General features: G+C 41.8%; 1 protein-coding gene across 3 annotated transcripts in view; it reads left to right on the top strand.

Moving 5' to 3' along the window:
- The window catches only part of cbl.L (Cbl proto-oncogene, E3 ubiquitin protein ligase L homeolog), a 43,082-nt gene that overhangs the window by 12,717 nt on the left and 5,104 nt on the right, over window positions 1-25,261 (top strand). For all 3 annotated transcript variants that reach the window (XM_018225785.2, XM_018225786.2, XM_018225784.2), the window contains exons 2-14: window positions 853-1,100; window positions 16,031-16,177; window positions 16,390-16,546; window positions 18,063-18,184; window positions 18,510-18,647; window positions 19,043-19,130; window positions 21,516-21,647; window positions 21,777-21,986; window positions 22,460-22,591; window positions 22,991-23,353; window positions 23,870-23,964; window positions 24,444-24,587; window positions 24,882-24,982. In XM_018225785.2, the coding sequence (XP_018081274.1) occupies window positions 853-1,100; window positions 16,031-16,177; window positions 16,390-16,546; window positions 18,063-18,184; window positions 18,510-18,647; window positions 19,043-19,130; window positions 21,516-21,647; window positions 21,777-21,986; window positions 22,460-22,591; window positions 22,991-23,353; window positions 23,870-23,964; window positions 24,444-24,587; window positions 24,882-24,982 (2,077 nt within the window). The remainder of the gene's footprint in view (window positions 1-852; window positions 1,101-16,030; window positions 16,178-16,389; window positions 16,547-18,062; window positions 18,185-18,509; window positions 18,648-19,042; window positions 19,131-21,515; window positions 21,648-21,776; window positions 21,987-22,459; window positions 22,592-22,990; window positions 23,354-23,869; window positions 23,965-24,443; window positions 24,588-24,881; window positions 24,983-25,261) is intronic.

The following is a 25,261-nucleotide window of genomic DNA, read 5'->3' as shown; positions in this document are numbered from 1 at the left end:
AGAACACAATTGTCAAATGGTTCTTTGAAACTTGGGAAACATTTATTGACATATGTCCACAAACGGTAAAGATAAGGCTACATGACTGTTTTCATTATACAGAATGGTATATCACTAGGACTATGAGTGGTGACCCTCCTATCAATATATGACTTGGTGTGTAAGGCATATTGGATGGGGCTTCCGGCATTGCAGCTTTGGAGACATGGTGAGACCTGTACGGAGATAGAAAGAGTACTTTAAATGATCATCATCTTTTTCTTCTTCTTTTTTTTTTTTTTCTTTCTTTGTTTGTTGTAGATCATAGTGGTTTTTATGTTATCCACATTTACATGTTTGCATACTATAATAAGTTTTTTTTATATCTGGCATTAACTAATGCATTTAACCCTCCATCTCTGCACACATGGATTCTGAATGTAACCCTGGACGCTCAGAACCAACCTGAACTGGCCGAGGCATGACAAGTATAAGTTTTACTTGTTGGTAATATTTGCGAATGTTCGGCACTGTCATTATTATACCTCTACTGTACAATTGTACATGATTTCTGTGCAGGAAAGTATGTATGTGATAATGGATGACTGATCTTACAACTGTTGCTCAAATAAAAAAATGTTGTTTGAAAATAATAAACCCAATAGGCTGGTTTTGCTTCAATTAAGGAATAATTATATCTTAGGATCAAGTACAAGGTACTCTTTTATTATTACAGAGAAAAGGGAAATATTTTTTTAAAAATTTGGATTATTTGGATAAAATGGAGTCCATGGAGATATGGATAACCTATACCATACATGTACTGTGTAACTGTAAAAAGTGATTTACCTTCTGTTTTCCTACCATATACAGGTGGTTCGGTTGTGCCAGAATCAAAGGCTAGCTTTGAAGAATAGCCCTCCATACATTCTAGACCTGCTTCCTGACACTTATCAACACCTTCGGAGCATTATGTCCCGATATGAGGGGAAAATGGAGATTCTGGGAGAGAACGAATATTTCCGTGTTTTCATGGAAAACCTCTTAAAGAAGACTAAGCAAACAATAAGCCTGTTTAAAGAGGGCAAGGAACGCATGTATGAGGAGAATTCACAGCCAAGGTTAGTCTACCATCAGCTTATGTTGGAAGAGAGTTCTACAGATTCTTTTGAGCCAGCTTTATTGTGTAAACTGTTTAACATGGTGTATTTTAACTGTAATGGCTATCAACATTTTCAGGATTCACCCTGTCTTAAGAGAAACATATTTTTCATGTAGACCTGTCTTCTGCAACATAGAAACTGGAATGTTGCCATTTCAGGAACTGACTTGTGCAACACTTCCTTTTTGTTATTATAGTAACCCCTAGTCTGTACTTTTCATATACAAAGAAAGAATAAGCTGCTTGTTTAGACTAAACTGGCTAAAGATGTTTGGGCAAGTGGAAAGAGCAATTCTGCTGTGGCTTTGTAGGCAAAGAAAGACACTGGAGGAGCTTGGTGTAAAGATAGGAAGCTTGCTAAACAGAACAGCAGCAAGACTGCAGAAAAGAAGAAGTGTCTTACTACTGTTAAACCAACCAGGGGCCTAGTGACGTTCGGAAACTCACTAATCCAGACAAGGGGTTTTGTGCATATAAGTTGGTGTGTGTCGCACGGTTTTTACTTATGAAAGCTAAGCTTTCAGACCAAGTTTAAATGCAATTTCCACACAGAATAGAAATATAGATTTCTAAAAGTGCATATATTTGTATGTAAGTAAATAAAAGGGAACAAAAGATTAAACAAATGTAAGCAGTTATGGCAAATGCTCTTTGCAAAGGCTTAGAATTTAGAATAGCTGCAAGGAGGGCAGTCTTTATTTCTAGAAAAAAAATCATTAAAATAATTTATAAAAACAAGAACATTGTATTTTCTGCACAAAGATTTATGGTAGAAAGACTGATAACTAAAACATTTTGTTTCACTGGGGAAACTTGACCCAGAGGGGCATATTTACTAATTTGCAAATTTTCTTCTTATCGTCCTGTATCATGTTTAATTGTATTTTCGTAGTAACATTGTGTATTTGCCTAAAATCTGAATAATGCAACCATATGGTGGGTGAAAATCTGCCTGTGAATTTATGCTATAAATCACTTGTGTATTTGGGATATTATCATGGAAGATATGTCATAACGCTAAAATAACTGCTATAGCTTTAGAATGGTAATTTGACAGCCTGGACCTGGCAAATTACATTTGGTGGGGAAAAAAAACCACATTGGCGTTCTTAATAAATTGGCACAGTTTCGGAGTGGAACAAAAAGATGAAAATGTTCGCTAATGCAAAGTTCAATTGCCAAAACTTGCTTTTAGTAAATTGGCAATGTTGTGGCTAGTTTTGCCATTAAGTAAATATGTTTCATTGTTTGAGAAACACTGGTATAAGATATATGAACCCCTAATTATAAATCAATAATATTTCCCTTTTATGAGGTGGAATATAATATTTTTACATATCTTAAACAGATTACCAGTACACATATAATTCCCCTTTAGATTGGACTTCTGTTTATCTAGAAGCCAAAACTGCTGCTACAAAGGTTGAAGTGGAAATTGTTAATCAAAGATTATCTTTATTTAGTCTTTTAGCAGGGGATGTAGCATGCGTGAATTATATTTTTAAACCAGGCCCAATTTATTTATTTTTGCTCATGTTGAGGGCAGGTGTATTTATAAGTGTATACTGCACCTTTTAGTTAATTTGAGCTGCGTGTATTATTATCCAGTAAAGAGATATTATCTTTACTTAGAGGGAATCCATTTGCTGTTGGCTGGACTATAGCTATGCTTTTTATAATTCCAGTCACATGAATGTGCAGCTCTGCAGTAGTTGGGAATGTACAGTAACAATTACCTGATCATGTTCCAATATTAGACTTGGCACTATAGAGAAGTTCTTTAATTTTTTTTCCCCAGTATTTACAAATTGAAAAGCCTGGTATTGAACAGGAATGTAATGATTCTTGAACTTCTCTCTGACACGACCTGTTAAAAGGCCAACACTTGCTCAAATGTGCTTCCTCAGTTCATGCTTCCTCTGTCACAGTATGAGGCAAGTTTATTTTTGCAGAGCTGTCTAATGGTTTCACATTGCTTTTTACTTTACTATAGCACTTCCCCAAGGCCTTATTTGCTTGCATAGTCAACACTCAGACCTCCGCCATTTGCAAAGATACTTACTGAATAACAATACTATCTAAAGGTCTGCAAATATAACTGTTTTATGTATGTATTTGTATATTGCATCCACAGGAGTCCTAGTAATTAAGAACAATTGTAATGCATTATTTTGGCACCCTTCCTGCAAGTGACGCTACAAGTGTCATTGAGAACAACTCTGCAAACTTTCCCATAACGAAAGTAGCTTATTAAAGTTAAAAACAAAATGGATGTTTACAGATAAATTGGCAGGACAAAGGGGTTAATAATGCTAAATACATCCCTGTTTGAATACGTGTGGTTAATTAATTATCCTGTAAGTGTTTGAACATGCATCATAGTTACATAGTTACATTCCATACCTTAACATAAATTACATATACCCATATCTATACTAACTATAGAGTTCAATAGTCTTTGATATTATGTTTGTCCAAGAAATCATTCAAGCCACTCTTAAAAGCATTAACAGAAACGGGCATCACCCGGTGATCCTCTTTATGGGTAAATCGGTCCCCTGCTATTTGTCTATAATGACCTCTAATTTACTTGTAAAGTGTAATCATTTCCCCTCGCAAGCGCCTTTTTTCCAGAGAAAACAGCCCCAACCTTGACAGTCTACCCTCATAATTTAAGTCTTCCATCCCTCTAACCAGTTTAGTTGCACTTAGTCTCTGCACTCTCTCCAGCTGATTCATATCCCTCTTAAGGACAGGAGTCCAAAACTGCACTTACCAGGGACTGACCATATGAACTGATCTGTTATATACAATGTAAAGGATATACTGGGCAGTTTGTAAGCTGTCATTTTACTTTTATTTTGCTATAAATGCGTAGTAAAATATATTGGAATAGGTTTTTCTGCTCTGGTAACATTGCTTATTTCTCTGTTGTCTCAAGGGGGACACAGGGACTATGGGGTTAAGCTCCACCCTCCAGGAGGCAGGACACTTATTCAATGAAAAAAGGGGCGTGCCAGTACTGTGGCTTAACCCCAGGCTAGAGCCAATGTATTCAGTTTTTAAGTGTCCTGCTTACTAGGAGGATGGACAACCTGCAAGCTCCAAGTTTTCAAGCTTCAAGTAGACAGGGGTGCTACCACAATCAGGGTTACCTGTATCTGTTGTGTACACCCCCTCCGTGGGAGGCCCACTGGAGTCATTCCCTGGCCCATAGGCTATAACAGACTCGGTTAGGCATGCCTGCACTCCTTGAGGGGGAGCAGAGGGCCTTACAGTGTGGCTGCATGTGAGTATAAAGGCTACTTTTACCTCACGCTGTGGTTGCTCTCCCCCCTACCCAATCTATTTCTGCTCTGGCTGTTGTGCTGCATGTGGGGAAGGTTTATCTTCTAGGAACACGCTGCTCCAGGGGTACTGTTTAGGCGTCTCCTTACTGTTGGCGCCATTAGCGCTTCAGCGCGCTTCCCCTGGAACGCATGGGTGAGGAGGGGGCGGAACCGCGTTCCAAGCCTCTCTCTCATGCCGCATCTCGCGCCCTTTCCATTGCGGCGGCCATTTTGCGCTCCTCAACACGCTTCTCTCCTTCCCTTTAGTAACTATTGAGCGCATCCTTCTCTCTAGTGCCTCTACAGAGTCCGTTTTTGCAGCGCATTGCCCTTGCAGCAGCCTATACTTTTGGGGACAAAGCTACCTTACTCCAGTGCACACAGCCAGTTATTCAGCAGGTACCACAGACACTTCTTATGGCAGAAGGTAAGTCTGGGGGACTATTCCCCAGGGCGGGGGGGGGCAGAGCACCAGCAACAGCAGGACAAATCACCTATTTTGCCTGCAAGAATTGCCAATCCAAAATCCCAGGGGGACAGGGGGAACCCCTTTGCAGATCTTGCTCCAAGGGAGCTTCTGTTGTACCTGGTTCAGGGGGCTCTCACCTCCCTCACACAGAACTATCGGGCCCCCCATCAGGAGACGACACTCCTCAAGACAACGCAGCCGGGCCATCTTCAGAACCCCCTGCTCCTCTGTGGGCTCTGCAACTCTCACAGTCTCTGGCCTCCCTGCAAAATCTACCTGCCCTCGCAGATAATTTGGGTAAAGCCTTGACCAGACTGGGGCATAAGTCCAGCGGAAAACGCAAGAGACCAGAGCCTTCCAGACCACGCACAGGGACCCACACTCCCTCTGATGGTTCAACTGTGGGAGGGGATTCCTCCCATTCAGAGGGCGAACTTCTCCCCTCAGAGGTGTCGTCGGAGGATGAAGAGGAACTTGAGGATGAGGCTAAAGGCCACGATGTCCAACACGATATCGAACATATCATCAAAGGTGTTACTGAGGTGTTAAAAGTTTCTCAGTCAAAGGAACAGGCGCAAACTTCCAGCTTGTTCAAAAGACAACACAAATCCTCGGTTTGTTTCCCATCTCACGATCAGCTCTTAGCTATCATACAAGAAGAGTGGAATTTTCCGGAACGAAAATTTCAAGCCACTCGTAAATTCTCCAAATCCTATCCCTTCTCCAAGGAATTGGTGGACAAATGGTCTATGCCCCCTACAGTCGATGCTCCTGTCTCTCGTTTGTCAAAATCAACTACACTTCCAGTGACAGACGCGGCTGCATTCAAAGACTCATCCGACAGACGTCTCGAAGGTTTTCTCAAAGCCGTTTACTCGTCAGCAGGTTCTACCCTGCGTCCAGTTCTAGCGTCGGCCTGGGTAGCCAGGGCGATTCAAGCATGGGCTGACTCCCTCCTTACGGATATTCAGGAGGGTGTTCCTAGAGTAGACCTCGTCTCATCTGTTCAATCCATAGCTGAGGCATCGGCCTATCTGTCCGAAACCACACTGGACACCGCGCAGATCACAGCACGGACTTCAGCTCTATCAGTAGCCGCTAGGCGAACCCTCTGGCTGAAGAATTGGTCTGCTGACCTCAGTTCTAAGAAGTCCCTAACTTCTATACCCTTTAAGGGACAGAGACTATTCGGTGAGGAACTCGAGAAAATTATTTCCCAAGCCACTGGGGGAAAGAGCACATTCCTCCCACAAGCTAAAGCTAGATCTACTCAGTCCTTTCGTCAAAGAAAATTTTTTCGAGGCCAATCTGCTCGATCTTCACGAAGATACAGTCCGCCTCGACGCTCCAATTTTCGAGCCAAACCTTCTGACAAGGGACGCCCAAATTGGAAGAATTCAAAATTCCAGAACAAATCTTCCGCCGACAAGCCCGTATCAGGCTGACGGGCCACCCCCTCCGGAATCGCAGCAATCCATAGGGGGAAGACTTCTGCAATTCCGGGAGGTGTGGAGTCGACACTCCTCAGACGCCTGGGTCAACGAGATCATCACAGAGGGTTATCATCTCGATTTTTCGTCCCTTCCCCCAAGAAAATTCCTCATGTCCAGAATTCCAACCAGTCCCACCAAGGCCCAGGCCTTTCTGGATTGCATCAACAAGATGGAGCAAAGTGGGGTGATCGTCCCGGTACCCCCATCAGAGACCTTCTCCGGTTTCTACTCCAACCTCTTCCTTGTTCCCAAGAAGGACGGATCATTCAGGCCAGTTCTGGACCTGAAATTCCTCAACAAGTACATCCGCTCAGTTCGCTTCAAAATGGAAACCCTGCGATCAGTCATTCGGGGCATGGAGTCGAGGGAATTTCTGATGTCTCTAGACATCAAGGATGCTTACCTTCACGTCCCCATTTGGCCTCCTCATCATCGGTTCCTGAGATTCGCCTTCAAGAATCGTCACTTCCAGTTTGTGGCTCTCCCCTTCGGTCTCACATCAGCCCCCAGGGTGTTCACCAAACTCATGGCGGTGACGGCTGCGGCATTGCGGCTTCAGGGGATTTCGGTGACCCCTTATCTGGACGATCTGCTCCTCAAGGCCAGCACAGCAGAGAGGAGCGAAGAGGATCTCCGTCGAGCGATTGTCCTTCTACAAGAATTCGGTTGGACGATCAACTGGAAGAAATCCAACCTTGTTCCCAGTCATCAGATGACCTTCCTGGGTCTCGAGTTCAATACTCTGACACAACGGGTCTTTCTCCCACTCGACAAACAGGAGAAGATACGTTCTCTTTCCAAACTTCTTCTGCACTCTCAGTCTCCTACTGTTCATCTGGCCATGAAAGTCCTGGGATCCATGGTGTCCACCATAGAGGCGGTACCCTTTGCTCAACTTCACCTACGCCCCCTTCAAGCCAACATTCTAGCTGCCTGGAAGGGCGGATCTCTCCTTCAGAAGATGACTCTCCTACCCTCCACCAAGCTGTCTCTTCAGTGGTGGCTCAAGCCGAGCAATCTTTCCAGGGGTCAATCCTGGGCCACACCGGATTGGACGGTTCTCACGACCGACGCCAGTCTCCTGGGGTGGGGAGCAACATTCAACTCCCTGTCCGCACAAGGTCTGTGGTCTCCCGCGGAGTCCAAACTCTCTATCAACATCCTAGAACTCCGCGCCGTAAAGTTGGCGCTCCTTCACTGGTCCTCTCTTCTCCAGGCCAAAGCGATAAGAGTCCAAAGCGACAACTCCACCACAGTCGCATACATAAACCGTCAGGGAGGAACCCGCAGCAGAGCAGCGCTAGCGGAAGTTCAGCAAATTCTAAGTTGGGCAGAATCCAATGCGGCAAGGCTGTCCGCCATTCACATCCCGGGAGTCGACAACACCAGGGCAGACTTCCTCAGCCGCAATCTCCTGGACCCAGGGGAATGGGAGCTTCACCCGGAAGCCTTTGCGGATCTCGTTCGTCGTTGGGGGCATCCGCAAATCGACCTGATGGCCTCCAGGAACAACCGCAAAGTCAACACTTTCTTCGCCCGCTCCCGGGATCCTCTCGCTGCGGGAGTCGACGCCATGACACAACGTTGGCTGTTCGACCTGGCCTACATCTTCCCGCCTCTTCCCATGTTACCGCGGGTGCTAAAGAAGATCAAGCGGTCCCCTGTCACAGTCATTGTCAGCTCCATTCTGGCCCAGAAGAACGTGGTTCTCGGATCTCCGGGACATGTCCATAGCACCGCCCGTTCGCTTAGCCCTCAGGCACGATCTGCTCCGCCAGGGTCCCATCTCCCACCACAACCCGGGCCTCTTCGTTTTGACGGGTTGGCTATTGAGGCGGCCATCTGGCAACGACAGGGAATAGCGGAGGATGTCATTGCTACTATGCTGCAATCACGCAAGCCCACTTCGTCTAAAGCTTATCACAGAGTTTGGCGCAACTATTGGAATTGGTGCAACGACACCGCCATTCCCATATCCAGCCCCTTTTCCTTCACGGACTGTAACATCCCTAGAGTGCTGTCTTTTCTCCAACGGGGTCTGCAGTTGGGCCTGAAGCTCAGTTCCTTGAAAGTTCAAGTTTCTGCTCTATCTGTCTTGTTCCAACACCGTTTGGCTCTGGATGATTCCGTCCGCACTTTTCTGCAGGGTGTAGCACACATCAGTCCTCCATTCCGTCCACCAGTCCCCGGCTGGGACCTGAATACTGTTTTGGATGCTCTCTTGGATCCCCCCTTCGAACCTCTCGGGACTGTCTCTGAACAATGGCTTACCTGGAAAGTTGTCTTCCTCGTGGCAATATCATCAACTCGGAGAGTGTCTGAACTCGGTGCCTTATCCTGCGATCCTGCCTTCCTCGTCTTCCACAAAGACAAAGCGGTGCTCCGCACCTTACCGTCCTTTCTGCCTAAGGTGGTTTCATCCTTCCACATAAATCAGGAGATCGTTCTACCCTCACTCTGCCCGGATCCCAAGAACGACAAGGAACGCAGACTTCATGGTCTGGACGTTGTCCGGGCTCTTCGCTGGTATATTCAGAGATCCAAGGATTTTCGACTGTCTCAAAATCTTTTCGTACTGCCCTCTGGGGCCCGCCGCGGTCTGGCAGCATCCAAGACCTCCATTGCTCGATGGTTACGGGAGACCATTCGTCAGGCTTACCTAGCCAAAGGTAAATCTCCGCCGGAGGGCGTCCGAGCCCATTCCACGAGGTCGGTGGGAGCCTCCTGGGCTTGGCGCAACTCGGCTTCTTTGGACCAGATCTGCAGAGCGGCTACCTGGTCCTCCGTTCACACCTTCACAAAATTTTACAAAATTGACACGTTTTCCTCTGCGGAAGCCGCTTTTGGCCGCAAGGTGTTGCACTCTGTGGTGCAATAATGTGTCTTTTCTCTCGCTCCCACCCTGCTGTTCTGGGACTGCTTTGTTAGGTCCCCATAGTCCCTGTGTCCCCCTTGAGACAACAGAGAAAACAGGATTTTTGATACTCACCGTTAAATCTGTTTCTCTGTGGTCGATAGGGGGACACAGGGCTTCCCGCCCTATGCGAGTTTGACCATGTTGGTCTGTGTGGAATTTCTTCCTGAGTTATCTGTTCTGCCGTTAATATATTTTTATGAGCATTACTTATGTTCTTTGGTTAGCAGGTCTTTGGTACCAACTGAATACATTGGCTCTAGCCTGGGGTTAAGCCACAGTACTGGCACGCCCCTTTTTTCATTGAATAAGTGTCCTGCCTCCTGGAGGGTGGAGCTTAACCCCATAGTCCCTGTGTCCCCCTATCGAACACAGAGAAACAGATTTAACGGTGAGTATCAAAAATCCTGTTTTGTGTTAAATAATATATTTCTAATATCTATGCTTATTGACATATTTATTCATTTAAAAAAGGGGGCAGCCTTAAAGTGGCCATAGACGCACACATAATATTGTACAAAAAAAATTTCGTACGATATTTGGTGAGTGTATGGTGGGAAAAGAGCTGCCAATATCGGTCGGCTCGTCGATCGGGCTGGGCGGAAAATTTTGATCGGGTGCCTTTGAAGGCACCCAAACATCGGCTATTGTTGGTGCTGAATCGTCAGACACAGGTAGAATTCTATTGTTTCTACCTGTAATCTGACGATTCAGCTGTACATGCATGTATTGAAAGAACGATCTTTCTTGGAAAGATCTTATCCAAGAAAGATTATAATTGTTACATCTATGGCCACCTTTACTGGTTATTAGGAAAGATTCTATACCTTTCCCTCTTTTTAATGTAGTTTTCCTTTGTGTGTACTTCTCACGACGCTTCCTAGTCTCTGCTTAAGCTTTATATGCTATCATGCCTGTACCTCTTTTTTTTTTTTTTTGGCCTAATCTCATGCATCTGCAGATAAAATGAGCCTGAGCAGACATTCTATTGAGACTTAAAGGGGAAGGAAACCTAGTTGGCGCAAATCCCCCCTGGCCTACCCGTCCTGCTGGGCAAAGGCCCCTAACTTGTTACTTACCCTTCTGCGCAGGTCCAGTCCAGGGAGTTCACAGACAACATCTTCTTCCACGCGATCTTCTTCCTGCTTTGACCGGCGCATGCGCAGTAGGAGCATTTCGCCGGTACGATCTACTGCGCATGCGCCAAAAGTACTTCGTGACTTTTGGCGCATGCGCAGTAAATGCATACCGGCGAAATGCTCCTACTGCGCATGCGCCACGCCGTTCAAAGCAGGAAGAAGATTGTGTGGAAGAAGATGTCGTCTGTGAACTCCCTGGACTGGACCTGCGCAGAAGGGTAAGTAACAAGTTAGGGGCATTTGCCCAGTGGGATGGGTAGGCCAGGGGGGAGGAGGGAGGGTGGGCAACACACGGGAGGGGGGAGGGTTTTTGCGCCAACTAGGTTTCCTTCCCCTTTAAACAGTCCTGTTTGTTATCTTGGTGTTACTGACACTTTTGCCAGTGATAGTGTAGCTCTGTTCTTTTGAAATAAAAAGGTGTCATATAATAAACCATAATATAGCACAAACACCTTACACGACAACATCACACATAAAGTTACATGGCCACTTGTATCTTAACTTGTGCTTGATGCTCAGTGTGTCCTGGCCAGTAATAATAATACAAACTGAAATGTGTTAGCACTTTCTTTTCATGCAGTGCAGCTCTTAAGGATTGGTTAACTTGTGTTTTGGTAGAATCAAAGTGAGTATAGCGAATTAAAGATCCTCTTGCAATGTGGTGTTTCCCCTCCACCCAAAGGGGTCCAACCTGACAATTAGGGTGACATTTGCAAAGAAGGTCTTCCAATGTCAAGGTCCAACTTGAAGTGCGATGAGATTTGGGCAGAACATATACATTCTAAAAGTGACCGTACACAGACAGATTTAAGCGGTGATTCTGCAGCGTATCTGTCCATGTATGGGGCCCTCCGATGGGCCTACCCAACTTCTATTCAGCAGAAAAATGCCCAGACGTCGATTGGCCAGGCTTTATTTTAGAGATGCACCGAATCCAGGATTCAGCCTTTTTCAGCAGGATTCGGCTGAACCGAATCCTAATTTGCATATGCAAATTAAGGGTGGGGAGGGAAATCTGGTGACTTTTTGTTACAAAACAAGGAAGTAAAAAATGTTTTCCTCCTTCCCACCCCTAATTTGCATATGCAAATTCAGATTTGATTTGGCATTTGGCCGAATCTTTCACAAAGTATTCAGGGGTTTTGCCGAATCCAAAATAGTGGATTCAGTGCATCCCTACTTAATTTTCCTGTCAGAATGAGGACTGCATATGGGCAGTTCTCGATCTGACGGCTGCATAGTGGCAATTATGATCCAATCAATTGGCCCTCAAGGTGGGCATATAGGTGAAAATCCGTTAATTTTGCAACCTCACCTAACAAGAGGATCTTATAATTCTTATAATGTGCAGCCAGCTTTAAGCTGATTGGACAATATAGCAATATATATCTGTAATCATATTGCTAAATTAGACTCTCCATACATTTGGGACCAAACAAGGGGGCCTTAACAGAAAACACATCTGAAAAACACTGCCTTAAAATTGACACCTTCATGCAAAAGCAAAAATGTGTATTTTTCCCCTTGTGTGATTTCCAGCTGAGTTGGGAAGTGCACGAAAGGCAAAACCGTGGGAATGACCCCAAGTGTCTTGAAAGTGAATTCAGAAGTAGTGTGAGCGGCCATCTGAAACCCATTGTTTACATCACTGCAGGATTTTGAGCCAATCATGGCATTATTTTTAGTAATTGTAGTTTTAATCAAATTGGATATAATTACTAAAGTAATGCAATTTAGAATTTGGTAAAAATAAACATTTAGCAAAGGGGAAATTTTAGGCCGATAGAATCTCTTTAATTATGAGCTTGCTTTAGACAGCAAGTTTTTTTTTTTCCCCACTCCTACACCAAGCATTTAGCTGATTTGTGCATCCAAGTCAAGTAGCTGCTGGAATGCTGAATCACACTCCCTATACGCCTTAACATTGAGATGGAAATTAGATTCACCACCTTGCATACAAACGGAGACGGTGAAAACAAACTAGATCTGGGCACAGCATTATTATTAGAAATCAAGCACCTTAGACATTTTTGAGAAATTCACATGCTTGCTCTTATTGAATTAAAAATGTTTAAAAAATATTATTACAGTAAAGTACTACCTTTTGAATTGTTATAGCTAGGTGTGCATGTGGTTAAATTAGAGCAGCTTTTATGCCACGGATATGCTTTTTATATTGAGTCATGCCTATATAAGCCGGAATAACCTTTATAACCTCTCTAGAGAGAGACTATAACACTTGGGTTCCCAGACTGTGGGGCTCGCCGGAATCCCTCCCCCTTTCTAGGGAAAACACCAGGCAGTTAATTTGGGGGAGGGTGCAGCCTTAAACCAGTTACAGTGAGATTTGTGTTGAATGCTAATTTGTCTGCCCAGATTTTCTTTGAAACCCTGTTAATGTGACAGTCGTGGTTAATGCTTTTGTCGTCCTAGATATTCTTAAAACTATACACGTTGTTTCAAGTGTTGGGCAAGAGGGAGATAGCGTTTGGAACTAAAAGCTGAAAAGAGCTGCCTTTATAAATTACACTGGTATGTTGAGTGAATACAGTGGTCCATTTACTTCACGTTGGATTTAAAAATGAAGTTGCTTGCTTGTCCCATGGATAAAACTATCAGTCAGGCATCTTATAGCCACAGCAGGTGCCTTTAGGAAGTTACAAATACAATGTAGTTGTGTCAGCCATAGCGTAAAATGTTACCGTGGCCACATAAAGTACAATGTATTTTCAAATACTACCCTATAATATGGGTAGTGCCTAATAGCAACTTTACAGTCAGTCAACCAATGCCAGTCACATGGGCCATAGCAGGGGAGGATTCATTGCTGCTTCAGCCTTAGGGTTGTTTCTCTCCCATCCGTTCCCCTTCCTTGCTTTACAGCAGTGGGCGTCTGGGAACTTAGGTCTTGGGTCACCTGTACAGACCTAACTGAAGTCCAACACTGCTGTTCTAATAATTGTTATAGGGTAGAACATAGAATATTAATACCAGAAGTGCAATTCTCGCAGCATTTTTCTCTTCTTGCTTCTTGATGTGTACCTCTTCATAGCAGTGCAAAGGGCTTTGGGTTTGAAACCACGGGTTTTGTACTTATCATTTCTGGTTATACTGACTTTTAAAACATAAAAAGGACTTTTGCTGGTGTCATGTATTTTCTGAGTATCACAAGAGGAAGTGTTTGGGGACGCCCCCTCCCTTCTGCTCTCTTATGAACTGAAGATACAGGAAGTTCTGAATGCAGGGAATTAACCTTTCATTGACGAAAGAATGTATTCAATTTATAAAATGGAGCTAATGTACTATTTGTAGCAAAAAAAATTGCATATTTTGCAAGGTTGCATGTTTAAAAATAAGTTTCCGAATAGAGTTCAAGAATTACTGCACTCTGTAAGACTTAAATAAGCAAATACTGTATATAATTATGTATATAAATACACTCACACACTTATAATCTGGGATCTGGGCCTAACTACAGGGCCTGAGGTAAGGCACAGCCTTTTAGAGAAGCACTCTCCAGCCTTTTCCATGTCGTGGGCCAGTTTGCTGACAAACAACATGTTTGTGTGCCAGATTTTTTCAAAATGATGATAAACCGCAGTCATAGGTAGATGGTGGTCAGAAACTGTAAACTTGTAAACACACACAGCAGATTACATCTGCGCTTTTTATATTAATAAACACAAATTATAAATGACAGTACCACTAGGCACTGTATATGTAGCTATATTTCACAGATTTTGTATATCATATACAGGTATATATATATATCAATATGTGTATATTACAGCACTTAGAGCACAGTGGAGATGGCCTTTGGAATTGTTTAGTATAAAAATAAAAACTGGGTAAATGGATAGGCTGTGCAAAATAAAAAATGTTTCTAATATAGTTAGTTAGCCAAAAATATAATGTATAAAGGCTGGAGTGACTGGATATGTAACATTATAGCCAGAACACTACTTCCTGCTTTTCAGCTCTCTTGGCTTCCACTGACTAGTTACCAGGCAGTAACCAATCAGTGACTTGAGGGGGGGGCACATGGATCATACCTGTTGCTTTTGAATCTGAGCTGAATGCTGAGGATCAATTGCAAACTCACTGAACAGATATGTCCCATATGGTACGGCCCCCCTTCAAGTCGCTGACTAACTCAGAGTTAGAGAACTGAAAAGCAGTAGTGTTCTGGCTACTATATTAGACACTCCAGCCTTTATACATTACATTTTTGGCTAACTAACTGTATTAGAAACGTTTTTTTATTTTGCACAGCCCATCTATTTACCCAGTTTTTATTTTCACACTGAACTGTTCCTTTAAGGCTGCTGGATTTGCTGCTGTTTATTTTGTTTAATGTGAAGAAAGGTTGTATTTAATGGAAAATCAAAGGAACTGAAATTAACTTATAAATACTTCCCGTTATCTTCACAAAACCTGCAGCAGTTGCATTGCTTTTCCTCATCTTCTCTGCTGTTATGTGTCCAAGAGGGGTTAACCAGAAATTGAGCTCTTACAAGGCCCTCAGGACTTCTCTTTAGGGCAAAATTATAGAAAGTGAGCTGCTGTAAAAATACATCTGTCTGAACAGATATGTGCTCAACAATGTTAGGCTGGCACATCCAGCTTCCTGAAATATATTCATCTTTGAGCTGCTGGGTTGCCAAAGACATCTGCACTGATAGCCAGTGTAAAATCTCAGTTGATTTTTACCATTAATAGTATCTAGACAAGCAGTATGCAATATTCCACTTGAAATACTCTGTGAAGGATTCCTTTATGCGTTCATATTTATGCACTTGTACTGTAATTGCAAAGCTAATGGAAGATGATACATTCCCACTGAGGTGTAACAGTGGCTGCCTTTATACCCTAAATGTATTAGCCACTAGATCACATATACAGAGATCTACCCTTCCACACTATATACTTACCAACTGCAGCCTGGTCAGGTCATTTGTACAGAAATAAGGATGTCAATAAACACAAGTCCAGTGCTGTAACATTATTGTCACTATAGCATGATTTGTTTATTACACATTCCCACAATTCACTATATCAAGTACATAACTGCATTGTCTGTGGAGGTCCATTGCGGTTATAAAAGACTTTAAGAGAGATGCATTACCCGGCCTTTCATCTATACAATCCCAAATTAGGCATTTCTGTCCCTATTTCTACTAGACGCATATACTTATTTTATACAATAGGTCAGTTACTCCAGAACAGTGACTTTTTCCGGGTTCATTGGATTTACAGAAAATTTTGTCCAGTTTTGAAATACATCTAAAAATGACTCGGTTTTAGTGCTGTTTAGTAGGACGCTAAACCTATGTGTAATAAAATGCACTAAATTTGTCCAGGTGCAGTTACCCATAGCAACCAAAGAGATGTTGGCTTTTAACCTTGTTCTTCCTGCTTGGTGACTAGACTATTCGCAAACTGCATTTTTTTTTAAAATTATGTTACCCCAAACATACTAGAGACTGGCTATACTAATGAAAATTAAATTTTTTTACATTATTTTGTTTTTTTGCTCATTCCACAGAAGAAACTTGACAAAATTATCGCTAATCTTTAGTCACATGATGGCAGAGCTGAAAGCTATCTTCCCTAATGGACAGTTCCAAGGAGATTCATTTCGAATCACTAAGGCTGATGCAGCAGAATTCTGGCGGAAAGCATTTGGAGAGAAGTATGGCATCTAATTCTTAAGCCAAATATCTAGCTAAATAAGGAAGTATGGAAATAGGATGCCCATATAGATTAATATTTAGATATGACAAACAAAATAGCTTGATCCATGTTTATTTGCTCTATTATGGACAGGGCATATAATTGAGATAATGAAATGTCACTGCACTTCCGCATAGCTTGTTTAACTGTTTCTCCCTGTTTATGATTCAGAACTATAGTTCCCTGGAAGATTTTCCGTCTTGCACTGCATGATGTTCACCCAATTTCCTCTGGACTGGAAGCCATGGCCCTGAAATCTACAATTGACCTTACATGCAATGATTACATCTCTGTGTTTGAGTTTGATATCTTCACTCGTCTTTTTCAGGTGAGGTTTCGAGTTTCGAGATAAAGTTGTATATAACAATCCATCTCCTCTCTATCTGCCAATCCATTATTTTAGTTACCACACATTTGTGGGCCTGATTTGATTAAAGTTATGACCGCATGCAATGACCTGTGTAGCTCTTTGGCAGACTTGGTGCCATAAAAATCATTTGGAGGGCTGCATCCATGGACAAGCCTCCAGTTACACAGCCCTAGAGTTGAGTGCAGAATTGGAATCCGCAATCAGGGTTGATGTTAAAAATTTGGTTTGACGTTTGTCCCTACAAATGTTTCAAAATGTTGATATAGGTATTGGATCTGTTATCTGGAAACCAGTTGTATAGAACGCTCAGAATTCTGGTTAGGCCATCTCCCACAGACTCCCTTTTAATCAAATAATTAATTATATATTAATTAATAATATAATAATATATTAATTCCTCTGTAATAATAAAACAATACCGTGTACTTCATTCCAAGGTGTCCAAACAGTATTTTGGTCCTTATAGCGATCAGTAGAAAGCTTCCTGGACTTTGCGTGGCTGTTGTCCAAAGGTAGTATCAAAGGTAGTATCTCATTTTCACGTCAATCAGGAAATTGTAGTGCCAACGCTATGTCCTGATCCCAAGAATGACCAAGAGCGCCAGCTACACAAGTTAGATGTCGTTAGAGAACTCCGTTGGTATGTGGAAAGTTCAAAGCACTTTCGATGTTCTATGTCGTCGTTTTTACTACCGGTGGGAACTAAAAAAGGACAGGCAGCTTCTAAGGCAACTCTAGCAAGATGGATCAAAGAAACAAATTGGCAAGCCTATCTCTCAAAGGGGAAGGTTCCGCCACTGACTGTTCCAGCCCACTCAACAAGGGCAGTAGGAGCCTCATGGGCATGGCGCAATTCTGCCTCAGTTGAGCAGATCTGCAGAGCAGCCACCTGGTCCTCCGTTCACACATTTTCAAAATTCTACAACAATGACACCTACTCCTCAGCTGAGGTGGCGTTTGGCCGTAAAGTACTGCACTCCGTGGTACAGTAATAGGGTCAATTCATCCATTACAATTCAATTCCCACCTGTTGTTCTGGGGCTGCTTTGTTAAGTCCCCTAGCGTCCCTGTGTCCCCCAGAGACGACAGAGAAAACAGGATTTTTAATACTCACCGTTAAGTCTGTTGCTCTGTAGTCGATAGGGGGACACAGGGCTTCCCACCCTCATGAGAAATTGTTGACCACGTTGGTCTATTTGGGAATATTCTTCTGTTTTACCTTTCTGCCATTTGGTTATTAGTTTTTATTGAGTTGAATATAGCAGTATCTTTGGTACAAACTGATTGAAACAGTAAGTGTGTGTGGTTAAGATGGCTATCCAGGCACGCCCCTTAAATATTTTCATAAGTGTCCTGCCTCCTGGAGGATGGAGCTTAACCCCTAGCGTCCCTGTGTCCCCCTACTACAGAGAAACAGATTTAACGGTGAGTATTAAAAATCCTGTTTTCCATCTTTTGTTTTTCTCCATTTCAGCCATGGTCCTCCCTTCTCAGGAACTGGAATAGTTTGGCTGTAACGCATCCTGGATACATGGCCTTTCTGACGTATGATGAGGTCAAAGCTCGGCTCCAGAAGTTCATCCACAAGCCAGGGAGGTGAGTTTTGCATCTAGTGTGACTAAAGATTTTTGGGAGTAGTGTACCAATATTCAACAGTTCAGGACACAAGCTGTGAGTTCCAGTGGTTGCAAAACCAGACTGAAACTGCTCATAGGGCATTCGTTCTTAAGGAATAGTTCTAATCAGAACCAGATTTAGAATTTCACTGAAAAGCCTACATTACATATCCGTAAATGTAGAAAAGGTTTTGTAAGAAGGAAGTGTGGCCATTGCCTAGTTTGCGAGACCTGAATGCCATGTTGCGTTGAGAAATTAAGTTAAAAACATGTTTTTTTCTTTTTTTCACTTCTTTTCTTATTAGTTATATTTTTCGTCTGAGCTGCACGCGACTAGGTCAGTGGGCAATTGGATATGTCACAGGCGACGGAAATATTTTACAGACCATCCCACACAACAAACCACTCTTCCAAGCATTGATCGATGGCTTCCGGGAAGGATTGTAAGAACCATGCCCATCTTTAGCCTTATATGCAGTATTTAGCCTAATGCAATACATAAAACTGATTTTTCAATTCATACCTTTAAGTTGTGTAGTAAGCTTGGTGTAAAAACGTCTTTACCACAAACAAAATCATTTTGCCTGCACCCCTTTCTTTATAGTGTTGTGTTCTGCCTGTGGATGGTAATGAGCTCCAAAAGGCAAACACCGTTGCTGTTTTCAGATTGCAATACCTCCTGACTGTACAATCAGAGGACAGTGCACACACAGTACAAAATTGTCTAAAGTGGTCAAGAAAGAATGCACAGCACCGTTAATATATCAATATATCCTATAATTTTAGAGTTTTTGATCATTATTTGTTTTTTTGCTGAGTTACCTTTTAATACCCACAGTTATCTCTTCCCTGATGGACGCAACCAAAACCCTGATCTGACAGGCTTGTGTGAGCCCACCCCTCAGGACCACATAAAAGTCACTCAGGTAATCTGGTTTATACAGAAACACAATTTTTCATCACTACTCAAAAAAGGTCTTGCAGGCACTAATGTGAAAAATAATAATCACCAAGTGGCATTCAACTGACAAAAGGGCTGTGATTAGCTAAAAAAAACAAACAAACTGAGTGTTAGGTTGGTTTTAGATAGATATTGAATTATAATCCGTATGTCACATGGGATTTTTATTTTTCACTTGGATGCTTAGGTTCTGGGAAGAGCCTTTTATTATATTCTCTGTATAGTTTTCTATCTTCTGTTGTACTACACTAGTTCTACATTCTTAAAATCTCTGCTATGTATATGTGAAATGCAGTCAGGTTGAGGTCTCTACATCAGTGTCTGACATGCTAATTTATATGGCTCATTTAATTAAATAGCATTGATTTAGTGCTGAGCGGTAAAAAAAAAGTGAGCCAATACATGCCTTTTGGGAGCATAGAATATATACTATGCTTATTTGTAGTGATCCACATTTTGGAATGATCAAAGTATTTGAATAACTGCATTCAACAATCATGTTAGTCTGCTTTGTTTTCTCTTTAATGGGAACATTCAAACATCATCCAAGTTTGGATAAAATAGTTTTTATGTATAGCTTTTTATTCTTCAGCATGGTTTGTGTGGCTAACATCTGGATTCTAAGTGGTTTTAGAAGTCATTCATGCAAAAGAGAAGTTTAGAGATATTCGAGAAGGACGAAAAGGAAATTATTGCAAATGACCCATTTTGTGCACTAAAACGTGGTTTGTTTTGAGTTGCCCTGGATCTGTATGTAAATGCTATGCCATGCCATGATTTCAATTGAATTTGATTTGAAAATTTGTTGAGATTGTTCATAAGGGCAATTTTCAGAGCTCAGAGCTTAGCACAGTGAGGGGAAATCTGTGTTCTGAGATGCTGAAATGTTTCACATGTCACCTAGTCAAAGGCAAGGAAGTAATTCTTGTGGTGTATGCAAATTAAAGTACTGCTTGGTACATTTAATTAACCTTTCCATTCCAGATGTATGCCCCAAATGTAAGAAACCCCCCGGCTGACATATACATGGCGTGGCATTGCCACTAATACAGACATTTTGGGGAAAAAATCACAGGAAATTAGTTCCCTCCTGGCGCTAATAATTAATATGGACTTAGCCCTCCTTATCCTGAACCAGGTAGAAGAAACGGCCCCCTCTACAGCAGAATGGACATTAATATTTTTCCTCCTTATTCAAGCTAAAAGATTGATATCACTTAAAGCAGTGATCCCCAACCAGTAGCTCGTGAGTAACATGTTGCTTTCCAACCCCTTGGCTGTTGCTCCCGGTGGCCTCAAAGCAGATGCTTATGTTTGAATTCCAGGTTTGGAGGAAAGTTTTGGTTGTATAAAACTAGCAGGTGTACTGCCAAACAGGACCTCAATGTATGTTGACAATCCACATAGGGGATACCAAATGGCTAATCAAAGCACTCATTTGGCACCCCAAGAACATTTTTCATGCTAGTGTTGCTCCCCAACTCCTTTTACTTCTGAATGTTGCTCATGGGTTCAAAAGGTTGGTGATCCCTGACTTAAAGGAACAGTAACACCAAAAAATGAAAACGTTTTTAAGTAATTAAAATAAAATGTACAGTTGCTCTGCACTGGTAAAACTGGTATATTTGATTCAGTAACTCTACTATAGTTAATATAAACAAGCTGTTGTGTAGCCATGGTGGTAGCCATTCAAAGCTGGAAAAGGAGAAAAGGCACAGGATAAACAGCAGATAATGGATAAGCTCTTTAGTATACAATATAAATTCTTCAGAACTTATTTATCTGCTGTGTCTCCTGTGCTTGAATGGCTGTCCCATGGCTACACAGCAGCTTGCTTATGTAAACTATATATACACACCAGATTTGCCAGTGCAGGGTAATAATACATTACATTGTCATTCATTTTAAACTATTTAATTTTTGGTGTTACTGTTCCTTTAAATGAAATCCATCCTACCAAAAAAAAGCAGTGGATCAAACTAGTTAACAATTCAATCCATTTATACCAACTGACATACATCAGTAGAGGTTGCCCTCAAAAGTTCAGAAAGGTATGGACTCCATGGCTAAATGAACACCTCCCCTCTCTGTTGCCTCAAAGCGATTACTGCTTTACGCATGCTGGGGGACAAATGGTAGAAGTTGCTTGTTACTGTGAATCATTTATTTATTTTTTTAAATGTTATAAGCAAATTCATCCATGACTTATGGCCTTTTACAAAAGGAAAAACTATTTTTTTCAGCAGACATCTGCAGTTAATCAAGCCATCATGTATCAAAATAACTTTATTCACTCTGTCATTAGATTGATACGTCTGTTTTCATCTTTGTTTTCCTGTTCCTTCTCCAGGAGCAATATGAGCTGTACTGTGAGATGGGCTCCACCTTCCAGCTCTGCAAGATCTGTGCTGAGAATGACAAGGATGTTAAAATTGAGCCCTGTGGGCATCTAATGTGCACATCATGCCTCACCTCCTGGCAGGTGAGTGGGATCATTTTTATTTGGTGGTTGTAATAGAACATTCACACTTTTAGTGCCTGGTTTTCTGTTAATATGTAGACGCTTTCTGTTGTTTTGCTATACCGTTCTTTAACAATGTTTACTTTGTAGGAATCTGAGGGGCAGGGCTGTCCTTTCTGTCGCTGTGAAATCAAAGGAACTGAGCCCATCGTTGTGGATCCCTTTGACCCAAGATGTGGTGCTATGGCAGAATTGCTTCGGCAATGTATGGATGGAACCCCTTCGCCTTGTTATGATGATGATGACGATGATAGTGGAACTGACTCTTTCTTTGTGATGAAAGAACTGGCAGGGTCCAAGGTACGTCTGGAGGGTTGACTATGGACCAACATAGCTTAGAGTAACTGTTCTAAAATAAAGATGGAGCAGATTTATTTAGGGTAGAATTGAAGATTTGAATTTTCTAATTTTTGAATTGTGAAGTATCCAAACTCGATTCGAGTTTTAATTTGAATTTCGATATTTATCATACTCTGGCCCTTTAAGAACTCTAATTTGACTATTCGCCACCTAAAACCTGCCGAGTTCATGTATAAGTCAATGAGAGGTCCAGTGACCATTTTTATGCTGTTAGCTGTTTCGGAGAGTTTTCGAGTCGGGAATATTCATCCGAGTTTTAGATATTCAATTTTATTAATGAATAACCCCCCATTTGAATTTCGAGTAAAATCAAATTTAATAGAGTTTAAAATGTTTTAAATGTGCCTCGTCGTGTACTTGCAACAGGAGTTCTGGTAAATTCTGTCATTTTTTTCATCATTTCTTTCATCTAGGTGGAAAGACCCCCTTCTCCACTGTCTGTCACCCCACAAGCCTCACTCCCCCCTGTGCCTCCCCGTCTAGACTTGCTGCAGCAGAGGACACCTAACCAATCTGGAGCTTGCAGTCCAGCAACTAGTTCCAAGGTAAAGATACCTTATTTGCACTCACAATGCTGCTAACAATGGCAGCAATCCTGTTTAAAGTTTTTTTGTAAAGTCATTTTAAGATGATTGGCAAGTTTTAAACCTGAGTGTAACTCTGTTAGTAAAAATGCATTTACTTTCATATGGAAGCACCAACAAATTGTGGAGTGCACAAAATAAGATAATTCCTCATTGCGGAGATCCTGCCTCACACCTTTTGTATGAAGTTTATTTTGTTTATTACTTTACTTTTATTGGGTGCAGGTTCTGTAATTTTGTTCATATTTGTTGTTTCAATGTGTTCGAGAAAAACGACAAACAGTTGTTCTGTGTTTTACGTCTGCCACCTTTACCCTACTGTAAGTGTGTTTGACTTCTGAATTGGTTTTTATTTTGCAGGCTTCCAGCAGTTCTCACCACAAGGATAAGCCTTTGCCTGTACCTCCAACTCTGCGAGACCTTCCGCCTCCACCACCCCCAGACAGACCTCATTCTATTGCAAGTGAGAGCAGGCCCCAGAGGAGACCTTTACCTTCTACCCCTGCAGAAAAGCCCCTTCTGTTGCCCACTAACCGACCTGGAGAAACCTGGCATCCACGTGCTGTTCCCAAAGCACCTGCCACTAATTTGACTCCTGGTGACCCTTGGACTGGTGGAAGAGAGCTGACAAATCGTCATTCTCTGCCTTTTACACTGCCTTCACACATTGATGAGAGGAGAGACCGACATGGAAGCACACAAAGCTTGGACAACACAGGCATAGTAAGTATGGCCTTGGGACCAGTCAAGCATTGTTGATGATCTGTGGTCAGATTACACTTAAAGTGATACGTATATACATATAAATATAGGCATGATATATGCTCACATATGATGCACGTTTCTCCATCAGTGCACATTCTTGATGTATCAACGATTGCAAGAGACCATAGAAATGATTTTGTACAAAATATGGTCAGGGAAATGCAGCATAATATACCTAGCTAAATTGTTTCCTAATGGATCATGGATTTGCACCTTTTGTCAGTATAATGTACAAAATGTTAATATTTTTTGCTTTGTGTTTTATGTACTGTATTTTTGACTTTCACAAATATTTGTCTCATGCTTATATGAATTACCTAAGATTTTTTTATCAACTAATAAATGCTTTATTTGTAATTTAATATTTTTAATCTGGATTGCATTCAGCTTTTAAAAACTACCTTTTTTTACCATTATTATTGTTCAAATTCCTATGTGACAACTTTTTTAATCTTATTTTGTTTATGCAATCAGAGTGCAACCACAGAGTTGTTTGGAGGACTAGATAATGATGATGCCAAAATGAAGCCATCCTCATCTGCAAATGCCATTTACTCTTTGGCCACCAGGTAACTGTTAATGCAGTAAGTGGATAGTAAATGATGTGGGAATCTGTTCTCTAGTGGAAATTGTTGGATTGCTATCCTCTAATCACTGCTTTATCTCACCCAGTTTGCTAATTTGAGTGTCGCTGGCCAGTGCAACCTATAATATCCAGGGCACTATCTGCAAGGAGTTTTTATGTTCTCCCTGTGTCTGCATGGTTTTCTCAGGATACTCTCCCCCAACACACACCAAAAACAAGCATGTTAATTTGTTTCTCATAAACTTTACCAAGGTGAATATGAGTACCTTAGACTGTAAGCTCCACTGCAGCAGAGACTAATTTGAATGTTGTGTAATCTCTGAATAGTAATAATATTGAGCCTACACAAGGCAATAACACTGGCTTCATATGGACATGCTAATTTTAGCCAGTACTTCAAATGTCTAAAATGTGTACATGGTTGCTACAGGTTTTAATCTTATATTTTTTCTATTTGCCCAGGCCTTTCCCGGTGCCTCCAGTAGGGGATCATGTGGACAGTGGAGATGAGTCTGAATATATGTGTCCTTCATCAAGGCCCTTGATCCCTGCTCCAGTAGCAAAAACAGAAGCAAGGAGACCACTAGAGACAGTACCTAGCTTGTGGTTTGTGATTTATTGATTCTTATATTTTACTCTGTATTAAAACATTTGCAGAAGAATTAGGATGCCCCTCATTAAAAGAGAATTAAACACAAAAGTAAATAAATCTCTGTAAAATACATTTCGTCACAGAAGGAGTGCCATGATAGCCCAGTATAGATATGGATGGTGCTTGCCATCACAGAAAATATATTCAATTAGTGTACACTTCCAAGAAAGTTTTTTTTTTTTTTTTTTTTTTTTTTTTTTTAAATGATTTAATATATATATTGTCCTCTTTGTCTCATATGTATACAGGCCACCAGACCAGCAGACTGAAAGGGAATCCTATGAGACCATGTACAATATCCAGTGCCAAGCTACCACTCCAGTTGTTGTGGAGCCCAGCAGGGAAGGAGGTAAACAGCAAAGATTTGGGGTTTATCAGGGAAAGCTGAAGGGAAATGTATCCATGGGGAAACAATGGCAGTCTTTCACACTATGAAGGGTACTTCTCAACATGACACAACCTGAGGACCAACTAATCAAAAACCTAGTTTTAAACTGTAGACAGTGACTGGGGGACCTTAAACTTATATGCACAATGAGGGGATGCAAGTTATTTTCCAAATAATATAGGCCCAAGCAAAAAGTTTATTTGTTCTGTCTGATGTACGCTATTATATAACATTGCAAAC

This window comes from Xenopus laevis, chromosome 7L (assembly GCF_017654675.1).
Source record: "Xenopus laevis strain J_2021 chromosome 7L, Xenopus_laevis_v10.1, whole genome shotgun sequence".
In the NCBI taxonomy this organism is placed as follows: Eukaryota; Metazoa; Chordata; class Amphibia; order Anura; family Pipidae; genus Xenopus; species Xenopus laevis.
Note: the sequence above shows the minus strand (reverse complement) of the source record. Positions and strands in the feature narration are given on the sequence as shown.